The following is a 12,605-nucleotide window of genomic DNA, read 5'->3' as shown; positions in this document are numbered from 1 at the left end:
GAAAATCGAGACAATTTTACTATTAAAGATTAATTAACGAAACTCTCTCAAATTCTACATAAAACTATTCAACAAACTTGTTTCTACAAAAACACACAAATAAAAATCATAAACAAGAACGGATAGAACACTTAAATTTCTCATTCCCTACTCGGCAAATTGACTTTGAGCAATGGTAACAATATGATGAGGTTGTGACGAAGCCTTATCACCCGAACCCTTTTGCTCGGTCGGCGTTACATCGGACTTCTGCAGCGCAGTGTTCAGCCGAGCAAGCGATACCAACTCATGAATAGAATCAACAATCTTCTCCACACAAGAGAAGGAATCAATGAGTAGTAAAATCAAAGTTGTGGTTGATACCATATTCATATCGCCATGAAAGTGGCTACTCGCTAGAAGAAGCTTGAGCTCACCAGCCGTCTTTTTTGCTATCTCGATGTGGGACTTGGCCAAGGCCGGTGGAACTATATCTCTTAATGCCTTAGCCATGGCCTTCAAAGCTTTACTTGATTCAATGCATACTTGTACGCATTGCTCTTGGTATTGCCTTTGAATTTCTAGGGGTAACTATAGAAAGAGGACAATTATCTCTCATTCACCTTAGATATTATTTGAATGAAATTAAAAGTTTATGGTGAAAATTGATACGAGTAAAACGTTATTTTTTCAAATAATCGACGTACTTGAATCTGGTCCGTGTTGAGGTAGAGGTTAAGAATTTCGAAGCAATAGGCACAGTCCCTTGATAAGGTACCAATCTTCTGATATTGTTTCCAAGGATGACAAAGTCTGAATTTTCCATGTGGAGGCTCCCATGTAGCTTGGTAAGCCTACACACGAGTTAACTCGTTAACTCGAAATTTAGTCCTTATAAATTGAGTAAATTTCTCGAAAAAAAAATTACGGGATTTGAGGGAGAAAAAAGAAAGTGTAAAAGCCAAAATTCACTATTAGCAAATATTATTTGCTTTGATCTATTACGTATCGCTGTCAACCTTATGATTTTAAAACACGTCTATTGAGGAGAGGTTCCTACATGCTTATAAAGAATGTTGTGCGATCTCAAAAACATTGCTTTTAAAATCGTGAGACTGATGATGATACGTAACGAGCCAAAGCGAACAAGCTTTGTTAGCGGTGGGCTTGTGGTGTTACAAATAGTATGTCACCAAGGACGCTGGTCCCCAAGGAGGTGGATTGTGAGATCCCACATTGGTTGGAGAGAAGAACGAAACATTTCTTATAAGGATGTGAAAACCTCTTTAAAGCTATGACGACGATACCTAAGGGGCTAAAGCGGGCAATGTTTGGTTCCCAACTTTATTTTCACTATTTCCTAACCTAAATAAAACAACAATTTAGTCAACTCTTTTTTTTCTTTTGATAAACACTAATCAAGTCAACTTCTTTTAATTCAACATTAAGAACAATTAATAAGTTGATTCAAAACTTAAAAAGTCTTTAAGATCATAATTTATTAGGTTTAAAATAGTACCTTAACAATTCTTTTCTAAACTTACCAAAGCTTCCTCATTTTGTTTAGAACAAAGGACACTTCTATACTTCATCACATTCCCTCCTCCAACCATCTCTCCTTGACATGCTCCAAAATACTCAATCCCAAAACCTGCCAATAACGCGTATCAACAAACAAAAACGTCGAGAAAATCATCAAACGCGATCGTTACAATGTAGCTATCGTCTCAGATTATCGTTCTTATGTTCTTGCTAAAATTCACCTTCAAGGAATGTCCCAAGGTTTTCAATATTAGTAGCAACAAATTGATGAAGATCAGCACCAGCCCAAACAGGTCGCACAAAGATGCAAATAGCCACAGCAATAAAGGCACCCACTAGAATGTTGGCGAGCCTATGCCATGCAAGTTTTAATATCTCATCATCTCTGAAACCGGACAATGCTACCATATTGAATGTCAAGATGAATATCAAAAGCCCATAATCATATTTGGCCTTCAGCTTGGGGAAGAATCGACAATATGAGGCTGTGGCAGCTGCATTACAGAATTCAAGTGTTTTTCTTATGGTTAATGGTGAAATATATATGGAATTGAATGCATGGAGGTTTATGTAATATTACATATTGTGTATATCAAGATCCCAAGTAATATGGGATGCCAAATATTTCCTGTAAAGCTTGTGATGTAATGAGCTCCAAATCCTATAGCTCCAGCTATTAATGTTGCTATTGCTCTATTCATCCCTTTTCCCAGCGTTGCTCCTGTTATTCAGAAATCACCGTAAAAACTTAACCTTGAGATCCCACACCGGTTGGAGAGAAGAACGAAACACCATTTATAAACATATGGAAATCATTCCCTATTAAACACGTTTTAAAAACCTTGAGTGAAAGTTTGAAATGGAAAGCCCGAACAGAACAATATCTGCTAATAGTGAGCTTGGGCTGTTACAAGATGAGTATTCGAGTGGTGTGTTTTTTACTAGGTAAGACGTGTTTATCAATAAACAAGAATACTGTTTTAAATATTTGAAAATTGAGTTCTCATACGACTCGATGATTCGAACAATTCGAACTACCCTACCCTATGTATAAGAGTTGGGTTGGATTGAGTTGAATTTTGAAAAATCAAAAATTTGGTTTGGTTCACGATTCCGAGATTTTTTTTTGTTGGCTCAATCCAGTCAACCTGAAAACAGAGTTTACAACCCAACCCTACTGTTAATATTATTACGGAGAATAATAGATCTCGACACATTGTTAATGTTTAATATTTGAGTTTTCTAAGATTTTAATTATTAACGTGACATTTATAGTGAATAAGTAAAAAAATTTCTAAATAATTAGAAAAAATAAACAACCTATCAACTCAATCTAATCTAACTCGAGAATAGAGAGAGTTAGGTTGAGAATCATATTCAAGTCATTCAAGATCTCTATGCTTGGTACGAGAACTTACCTACAGAAAACTCGAAGACGACTACGACGGTAATGATAGCCCATATCGAAGATGCGCCCAAGCCATCGTAGAGAGGCTCGAAATAGAAGAACAAGGAGACAGTGGTGATGGCTAATCCAAGCTTTAAAGAATGAACTATTCTTCTGGGGTCGTCTTTCCCCACCTTCGTTGCATTGTTTAATAATTCAACCATTTTTTTGTGCAACTTCCACGCTTTGGCTTTGAGCCAACCATGGTGATCATTGGTTAAGGTCTCTTTAGATCCCTCCACCATGATCTTAAAGAGATGGAGCTTGGTGATTTGGAAGTGGGTTTTGGTTGGTTTATGTTCTTGGTTTTATAGCAAAATGTTTTTAACTTGTTCTTAATAAATGTCTCGTATGCCATTTGATGTAAATTTTAATTTCTCTATTGTATGTTTAATGATATGGAATTATGGATAAAATTGTTTTAATGGTTGTTGTTTCGCACGTTATCAATTTATTTACATTAACTACAGCGTTTTTCATATGTTTTTATATTCGATCGAAGGTGCAATAATTTGAAATGTTTTTGGACATGAAAAAAACACGGGTGCACCTGGAGGGGATATGTTAGACGGATGAAAACCCATGTTCAACAAATCGTACAGTTGCACTAGTGTCATGCGATATGGGGTCTTGGAGATAGGATTGGTACCTAGTTCGAGCTCTATGCAAAAAAAACCCCTTCCTTCGAAAACACATCGAGGAATTTATTCATTATCGATACTACAGGCAAGGACTTTTCTTCCTTTTTCATGTCTACGACACTGATCAATATGGTTTAATCTCCTTGTTGGATTAACCTCTTTGCTTTCGTTATCAAAACTATCTTAGAGATAACTTCATGACCGCGAAAATACTACTTTCTTCTGAGGACAATTTACTAACGGTCATGCATTGAAGTAAAGAATCCAAAATTCATTATGATATATTTTTAATTGAAATTTAATTTGCATTCAAAAGTCAATATCTTTGCCCAAACTACATGTGGCTTCTAAACATTTACGTTGTCTAGACACGTAGCGTTTATAAAAATTATATATATTTTTGAAGCTCAACTACGTATGGAAACAAACCTATAAAATTGAAATATACCCGACATTAATTTATTCTTAAGAGTTAAAAAGATGTATGAAAGCATAGCATAAAAGCAATAACTTTGAGTTACCACGAAAAGACAATAATTTTGAACTACCACGAGAACGTATGTAAATTTTAAAAAATTAAAGAATCCAGTGTTTCTTGGTCGTGAATATATGAATAGGACGAACCAACCGTCCCGGGATTCAAAAGAATTGAGCGAAGTGTTTGTTCCCGAACGACAGAAGTGGAAAGACACTAAAGGACCAGATCCAGTCAGCCGAAGGTTAAGACAAAAACAGAAGGTACCCCATTTAAGAACACACGAACTAAGGCAATTTAATTTTCCTGTTATACTAAGGCTTTATTAATTCATCTCAAAAGTGTCATTTTTAGTATAATTCAACTATATAGAATCTATATGTAGTTTTTACTTTTTATTTAATTTTGTTTAATTTTGCTCAACAATCCCATTGCATTAATTTCCAAAACACCAAGAACTCATTAATTTCAATTATTAACTCAAGCATTGACTCACCAATGCACACAATTGAGGTTGGAACAAAGCAATGCATAATATTAATGATATAAATAAATCTTTTCAACAAAATAATAAGAATAATAAGAATAATATAGTTTTCTAAAAAACCCGAGATGTTGAAACCGACTTATATTCAGAATTTAGATCCAGATTTAACACCTAATGACTTTAATATTCTCTTGCATCTCTTACGACGTGGTCATGTTATTACTTGTCGCTTTTAAGAGTGAAAACTATTTCCACTAACCAAATACGAGTCCTTTCCATGTATTTTAGAAAATTTCACACGAGGTCTATGATTGAGGCACTGAAAAAGGAGGTGCACCAGTAACTTTCACTTTCATTTTCGTGTAAATTTTTCATAGTCATTCTATTTTCAAGATCGTTCTCAGATATGATTTCGATCCATTTATATATTCTTTCTTTTAGGAGTGTCATAATAAATGTTCACGAGGCGTATGCTCAACAATTTGAAGCAAGTAATAAATACATAAGGTCAATAACAAAAATATGCTTAAATTTTAAGTAACAATTAACTAAAGAATAACAATGTTCTCTCAAACACTTAACCAATTCTCATAAAGTTAGGTTTAATACTGAGTATTCAAGCAACGTGCTGCTCTTGCATTTTAGGTAAAGGTAACACATTTCGTATAGAGACTCTGACATCATAATGAAGACTATGGAACCAATGTTAAGGTGATTACATTTATGTCTATTTTGTAGCACTTAGGTTAGATTAAAGAATTATTTTATTATTTTCTTAGGTTTATTTAAATTTCACGTTATTTATTTTCCTCTAATTTTTAAAGTTTTTATTACAAACGTTTAAGTTCATGACATCGTTTTTGAAATATTTTAAATAAATATTTCTGCACTCATCAATCAATCATGTCATGCCGTAGTTGCTCTATTTCATTACCGGATTTCTCTAGAGATTAAAAATTATGTCTAATGTTATAGGAGTTGATCTAACCGTGGTTAAAAATAAATACATGTTGTTGGATGATGAAAGTCCCACATCGGCTAATTTAGGGAATGATCATGGGTTTATAAGTGAGGAATACTAACTCCATTGGAATGAGGCCTTTTGGGAAGCCCAAAGCAAAGCCATGAGAGCTTATGCTCAAAGTGGACAATATCATACCATTGTGGAGAGTCGTGTTCGTCTAACACATGTATTTATAAACCATAGTTTCCACTAATGATGGTCTAGAAGTAAGCTATTCTCTCTATAGGTTTAAAATAAATGTTATCTTATATCTAACTTTACTCCATCGTTAACAAAAATTGTGGGGTAAAATAAAAGGTTACACTAATCAAGTATAGACTATTATAAAGTTAGGGCCGTACCTTAATCCTTGGTTTTTAGACAAGCTACTAAGATAAGACTGGACCAACAAATATTTAATCGGTTTGTAAATTTGTTAATTGAGAAGATAAATCATGAGTGAGTTATGAACTCCTACTTTAATAGCTTATCTTTTGATTTGCCCGAGTGAGAATGACTTTTGTAAATGATTTAGTAATCATACCATTTTAGAAACTTGTGCAAAAAGGGAGCTAAAAATATAATCTTCGTAGATGAAATTCACTCAAACATATATATGGTAAGTAGACACGTAGTTTCGATACTTGAACAATGTGTCCACCCTCGTGGTGGATAAGAAGGACTTATTTTATGGTTGGATCATAAGCAAATTTTTAAGATAAGTAGTGATACTTAAGGGGAAAGATTTAACTATGGTAGAAGAGACTTTTGACCCAGTTATAATTATGAACATAAATAAGGAGCATAAAAGTTCAATGCTAAGTTTATAATCGAGTGCCTTCTAGTTAATTAATGAAAATTTATTAATTAAAAAATTTAATTTGTGCTGCCCCATAGTCAGACCTAGAAAGTACTATGCATCCAATTATACCCGAAAATGAAAGTAGAGCTCAAAATCAATCATGAAATTAGGTCCCATCAGCCATATTGAATGTGTACATGTTTGCATTTTTCAATCTTAATAATAGGGTTACTTACTAAACATTTTAAAAAATGCTCGTTCGTTTTCTTAACATTTTTCCTCGTAAAGACATTGAATCTTTAAACGGATGATAGTTTTTGCTCTCGAGGCCACGAAACTGTGTATTGGTTCATTAATGTCGCATTTATGTGATCATTCCATAAGGACCATCAAAATATGAACACAAAAGCTCTAACTTTTTAAATAATTGACACAACAGTCTACTTTCTATTTGAAGATCAACCAACAAAATCAACTTCATCCTACTAAAACCATAAAAGGAAAAAGCTGATTAATGTTAGTTTCATTTCCATCTAATTACAACTCTCAAATTCACACACTACTAATTGGTATTGTAACAAAAGCAACACCAATATTGGGCTGCACTTTTTCCTTCTCACTTTGCATTGGCTCAGCCTTCCCACTCTTGAAATGAGCCAAAGAGGCTAGTTCTTGAACAGCCTCTGAGATTTTCTCAGTACATTCGACCACGTCGACGAGCAGCAACCCGACCGTGGCAGCCGGGATGAGGGTCAAGAAATCACAATCTTCCCATAAGTGTGATGATCTGAGTGAGGTTTTGAGCCTTTTGGCAGCTGATTTTGAGTTGTGCGTGTAGATTTGTGCTCGAGTTGGTTGAGTTAATTCCCTTATGGATGAAACCAGCTGCCTCAGTGCTTTACCTGATTCCATGCTCATCTCCATGCATGTCTCTTGGATTTCTGTTTGAATCTTTTGTGATACCTACAACAATGGCCGATTTTAGAGAAACCCGTTAGGTGAGATATAAAACTCGATGACCCAAAAATACCTAATCAACCCAATTTAACCGGCACGATTTGTATAAACTTATTTGGGTTGAGGTAAGTTCAACCCAATTTAACCAGTACGGTTTGTATAAACTTATTTGGGTTGAGTTAGGTTCAATTATGAAATTGGTTTTGCTTACCATACAATTATATATATATATATATTGTTTAATTTCATAATTATTTTGATTATTATTTATTCCGCAACAACTAGTTTAATAAAGGACTCGAACAACTGGAATCAATCTAACTCAAAAAATTTATGGTTGAGTTTATTATTTAAACTATAGTTATTTTGAATTGAAAAAGTTCACCGATAAAATAATTGAGCTGAGTCTAAAAAAATGTCTCAAATCCAACATGATTCAATCGAACTCATGAATATCTCTATTTAAAAGTTTAAGTAACGATATTTTAAGAAAGAATAGTTTCGAAAGGAGCGAGATTACTTGAATATTAGAAGAAGAGAGATTGCGACAAAGGGCATCAATTCTAAAGGCACATTGAGATGTTAAAGCTCCGATTTTAAGGTACTGATTCCATGGATGACGAAACTGGAAACATCCGTGGCCGGGCTCCCATCTTGCAGAATTATACTGTAAGAAATGACACTATCAGTTCATAAATACATATGAGAAATGAGAGAGATGGAAGGAGAGAGAGAGAGAGAGAGGCATATACCAATGTCTCCTCAATGCCACTTGATTTGAGAATACTTTTATATTCTTGAGTGAATTGTTCATCTTGTAAGCTTTTTAAGCATTCAACTGATCCATATCCTGTCAAATATTCCAAAAGTTTCTTCACTACTTGCTATTCAAACCATGTAAACAAAAAGAAATTTTTGAACTAAAATGACATGCTTAGATATGTCAACGAGATGGAGATGGGGAAGCTTTTTCGGTCTCCATTTCCGTCCTGTTTATGCCTTTTATTTCAATATTCGTTTTTGCGAAATTTTTCATTTATTTTTGTTAGGATCAAAGCCGGAATTCTATGTGAGAGAGAGAATTGGGTTTTCGGAGAAAAATTTAGTTCATGAGTATAAAATCTACGAGAGATTCACGAGGAAACAATATTCCTACGGTTGTATAAAAGACGAGGTGGGTCTTGTTGCACATCTTAAAAATCGTAATCTCGAGACTAATTTCTTCTTTTCTTCTCTCGAATTCTTAAGAAATCGTGTCAATTGAAACTAAAAACCTAGAGATTATGAGTATATACCTTCCAAGAAGATGGCCAAGTTTTCAATGTTGAGAGCAATACGATTGTGGAGATCTTGACCAGCCCAAACTGGGGAAATGGAAATAGAAATAAGCACACAAACGCAGACACCAAGGAAGATGGTTGAAATCCTCTTCTCAAAAAGTAAAACTACTTCATCATCTTGAATGCCAGATATGGATACCAAAGCGAATGTTAAAATGCCTATCATCATTCCATAATCATATTTTGCTTTGATGCTCGGAACGAACCTCATAAACGTCAGTATGCACGCTGTTCAACACACAAAACAATTTAGTCCTTCTAATTTGATCGAATCTCTCCAAAAATACTCTATGTCAAATGTTATGAAAGAGCAGTATAACATCTCAAGCCCACCAACAGATATTGTCCATTTTGGCCTATTACATATCGCCGTCAGTTACGGAGAAGTTTCCATACTCTTACAAAAAAAAGTTTCGTTCTCCCCTCTAATCAACCGGGGATGAGTTTGGGGATTAGGGTTTTGAAAGATGATTAATGATCAAAAGGGAATGGGTTTTAATTGGTGAAAAGCACCTTTAATCAAAGTTAAATACAAACACTTTTGTCCAATTTCTTTAGCTCTGTCATGTTTTAGTGTTCTTACCTAGTAGAAAGACAAAGATACTGGTTATGATTGGCTGGCCAACATGTCCGGATAAGGCAGCCAAATAATGAGCTCCAGCTCCTAAAGCACCAGCAAACAGGGTTGCAAATGTCCTATTCAACCCTTTTCGTAATGTTGCCCCTGAGGATTTTGAATCATAATGAGCAAGCTTCCATGGCTAATATTTTCATGCTATTATCCATTAAAAAAAAATTGGAAATTGTGAAATTCCAATCGGTCGGGAAAAATAATGAAACATTATTTATAAGGATCTGAAAAGTTATTTCTATCAAACACGTTTTAAAAATTTTAAAAGGAACTCGAAAGAAAAATCCAAAAAAGAAAAATAATATCGGCTAACCGTGTGCTTCGTTTATTATGAAAACTTACTCATCAATTTTCAAGAATATTTTGTTCATAGAGAGCCCAACATAATTTTTTAGATCTTCTTCTTAAAAAGTGGGTCTAAAGCTAAAACTTACCTATGACTAAGCATTATACGTAACAATTTAAGTTCACCGCTAATAGATTTTGTCTTCTTTAGACATTTTCTTTCGGGCTTTCTCTCAAGGTTTTTAAAACGCATTTACTATATAAACTTCGTTCTCCTCTCAAACCCTTATAAAAAATGTTTCATTCTCCTCCGACACTCTTATAAAAAAAAATGTTTCATTCTCCTCACACACACGTCTACTAGGGAGAGGTTTCTACACCTTTACAAAGAATGCTTCATTCTCCTCCCACACGCGTCTCCTAGAGAGAGGTTTCTACATCCTTATAAAGAATGCTTCGTTCTCGTCCCACACCCATCTACTAGGGAGAGATTTCCACACCCTTATAAAGAATGTTTCATTCTCCTCCAACCAACATGGGATCTCAGAAAAGAAGGGTAAAAAGAGATAACACTCCACTCAAAATTGAAAGCGAACAACAAGAAAAAGAGAGTGAAAAATAAAAAAGTTTTAATAGTGATCATACCTACTGAGAATTCAAAGACAACAACAACAGTCATGACAGCCCACATTGCAGAAACTCCAAAGTTGGCATAAAGTGGGTTGTAATAGTAAAGTATTGACACAATGGTGAGTGCAAGGCCTAGTTTTAGTGAATGAATAACCCTTCTTGGATCATCTTTACCCAAAGCTGTTGCCTTGCTTCTAACTTCCACTAACTTTCCCACTAACCCCTTCACCCATTTCTTCACCCATTCAAACCCTTTTCTCATTAGCCCTACTTTTTCATCAGACCCCATTTCCATACCTTGTTGAGAGAGAGAGAGAGAGAGAGAAAAGCACGTCTTGGCTAATCAGAGAAGGAAATCAATGGCTCTGTGGCAACTGTGTGTTGGAGCATCTCTTATTTATAATAACATACAAAAAAAAAAAAAGTAATAATAATTCTGTTGTCTCCTTCCTTTTGTACCCTAAAAAGTAAAAAACAACCAACAAAATTGAAAGGTTATTTGAAAATGGTGTGAAAATGTAGCACTCCAGCTCTGGGACTGTTGTCATCCATAAACGTCTCGTTATCGAGTATGTGTTTCATATATCTTTTCTAAGGGTGTATATAAGCGTATGAAAATATTCTTTATAAGGGTATAGAAACTTCTCCCTAGCATATGGGTTTAAACAACCTTAAAAGAAATCCCGAAAGAAAAAGTCCAAAAAGAACAATATCTGCAAGTTCTGAACTTGGATTGTATTACTTAAAAATATGTATTTTTTGTTTGAAAAGCATATCAAGAACATGTGAAGATTTGTTCACTAGACTGGTAAAGGCAAAGTTAAAGTTAAGATTTTTGTAGCCATTAGTGAGAGGCCCTTCTTGTTGGTTATAGGGTTATGTTCAATTGCATATATTCCTGAACCATATGGTATCAATTTCAGCCATTGAAACTCAACTTTTATAAAGTTGATCATATCTATTTTAATCACACAACTGACCAATCAGAGTCACAGATCAACTCATATTCATTCCCAAAAACATTGAGCATTTACAAAATGCTTTAGGATTTGGAGGGGTTCACACATATATAGAAAAGGGGTCTCAATGCAATGATATTATAAGCATGTATATTGAATATATTTTCATTCACATTTCTAATGCCTATGAGTTCGAGTCAATTATACAAGATCTCATATCGATTAGAGAGGGGAACGAAACATTTCTTATAAGAGTGTGAAAACCTTTCCCAAACAAATACATTTTAAAATTGCGAGGTTAACGTTGATATGTAACAGGTCAAAACAGACAATATCTACAAATGGTGAGTTTGAGCTGTTACAAATGGTATTGGAATCAGACACTCTGTGATGTGTCAACAAGGACGTTGACTAAAAATGGCTATCCTATCAACCCATGTTACTTAAATAGTTATTAGCCTTTCATCCACTATCCATCAAATACGTATTGGCCTCTCATTTTTTGTTTTGGCCTTTTACTTCCATGACTGAGTTTCAAAGCTCACTAAAATTAACGAAAAATAAAATAAAATTTAAAAAGCTACTCTTTTCATTTAAGTTTATTCAACACCTCTTAAGGCGGGTGGATTATAAGATCCACATTGGTTGAAGAGGGAAACAAAACATTCTTTTATAAGGTGTAGAAACATCTCCCTAACAAACACGTTTTAAAACTGAGGCTGACGACGATACGTAACGGACCGATGCGGTCTACTAACAATAGGCTTGGGCTATTAAAGATTAAACCCTAAACGGTAAACCCTAATCTTAAATAGTTATAACAATCGAACATGAAACTAGAAAAACAATAAATAAAATAATATGGTAGCATTTTCTTTCCAACCCATATTACTTTTTCATATTCTCTCTTGGAAATAAATTAATAAAACAAATGAGGTTTCAAATCAGATGAATCCCTAACTTGAAAGGGAAAAAAAGAGAACAAAAATCATTACAAGTTTGCAAGAAAGAATCAAACATTTGACATATTCTGATTCCATGAAACTTGGTGATCGATCATGTTGCCCTCTGCAAAATCTGGTGAGGCATCAAAACCTCAGCTGCTTTGCCAACCAGCTTTGTCTATATGCCTCTCTTCACATTTTCCTAATGTCCTTTTTAGCTGGTTTTGTTTTTGGCCGTCCATCTTCTATGTAATGTCCTTCAAGGTTCTCTTTTCTCAAATATTTCATTCATTTAACTTGTTGATCTAAGGGTACTTAGGGAATAGTTTTTTCAAATACAACGTAATAATATGTAACATCTCACCTTCACGATTTGGATAAGAACTCGGCTTCTGTATGTCTTGACATTTCCTTGTATCCTCTACAACATGGTCATTGTGCTTTGTCTTCACTCACGTGTTTGCTAAAAAAATTTCTATTGTA

At 34.4% G+C, this 12,605-nt stretch overlaps 2 protein-coding genes across 3 annotated transcripts; both read right to left on the bottom strand.

Annotated features, from left to right (window-relative positions):
- Positions 1–147: 147 nt before the first annotated feature.
- Positions 148–3,213, bottom strand: LOC111496849 (aluminum-activated malate transporter 2-like). The gene is made up of 6 exons (XM_023147382.1): positions 2,940–3,213; positions 2,102–2,242; positions 1,743–2,015; positions 1,524–1,630; positions 687–833; positions 148–570 (listed from the first exon to the last, which is right to left on the bottom strand). Exons 1-6 carry the CDS (start codon positions 3,211–3,213, stop codon positions 148–150), a joined length of 1,365 nt encoding a protein of 454 aa, XP_023003150.1.
- Positions 3,214–6,771: 3,558 nt separating this feature from the next.
- Positions 6,772–10,567, bottom strand: LOC111498954 (aluminum-activated malate transporter 7-like). Of its 2 annotated transcripts, none has more exons than XM_023150350.1 (6): positions 10,235–10,567; positions 9,257–9,397; positions 8,629–8,901; positions 8,086–8,183; positions 7,854–8,000; positions 6,772–7,339 (listed from the first exon to the last, which is right to left on the bottom strand). In XM_023150350.1, exons 1-6 carry the CDS (start codon positions 10,512–10,514, stop codon positions 6,929–6,931), a joined length of 1,350 nt encoding a protein of 449 aa, XP_023006118.1. In that variant the 5' UTR covers positions 10,515–10,567; the 3' UTR covers positions 6,772–6,928. The 2 variants fall into 2 exon arrangements, with proteins under 2 accessions (XP_023006118.1, XP_023006127.1); XM_023150359.1 differs by having other exon boundaries at positions 8,629–8,697.
- Positions 10,568–12,605: the final 2,038 nt, after the last annotated feature.

Source organism: Cucurbita maxima, unplaced genomic scaffold, assembly GCF_002738345.1.
Source record: "Cucurbita maxima cultivar Rimu unplaced genomic scaffold, Cmax_1.0 Cma_Scf00002, whole genome shotgun sequence".
Classification (NCBI taxonomy): Eukaryota; Viridiplantae; Streptophyta; class Magnoliopsida; order Cucurbitales; family Cucurbitaceae; genus Cucurbita; species Cucurbita maxima.
Note: the sequence above shows the minus strand (reverse complement) of the source record. Positions and strands in the feature narration are given on the sequence as shown.

What these genes read in the sequence shown, in the direction of transcription:
- LOC111496849 (XM_023147382.1), bottom strand. Translation starts at nt 3,213, where the DNA reads ATGGTGGAGGGATCTAAAGAGACCTTAACCAATGATCACCATGGTTGG. An exon ending in GATCTTGATATACACAATAT is followed by an intron (nt 2,016 to 2,101) that starts GTAATATTACAT and finishes TCTGTAATGCAG; the next exon opens with CTGCCACAGCCTCATATTGT. An exon ending in CCTTGGGACATTCCTTGAAG is followed by an intron (nt 1,631 to 1,742) that starts GTGAATTTTAGC and finishes CGTTATTGGCAG; the next exon opens with GTTTTGGGATTGAGTATTTT.
- LOC111498954 (XM_023150350.1), bottom strand. Translation starts at nt 10,514, where the DNA reads ATGGAAATGGGGTCTGATGAAAAAGTAGGGCTAATGAGAAAAGGGTTT. An exon ending in TATCTTTGTCTTTCTACTAG is followed by an intron (nt 8,902 to 9,256) that starts GTAAGAACACTA and finishes TGTGTTGAACAG; the next exon opens with CGTGCATACTGACGTTTATG. An exon ending in CTTGGCCATCTTCTTGGAAG is followed by an intron (nt 8,184 to 8,628) that starts GTATATACTCAT and finishes AATATTTGACAG; the next exon opens with GATATGGATCAGTTGAATGC.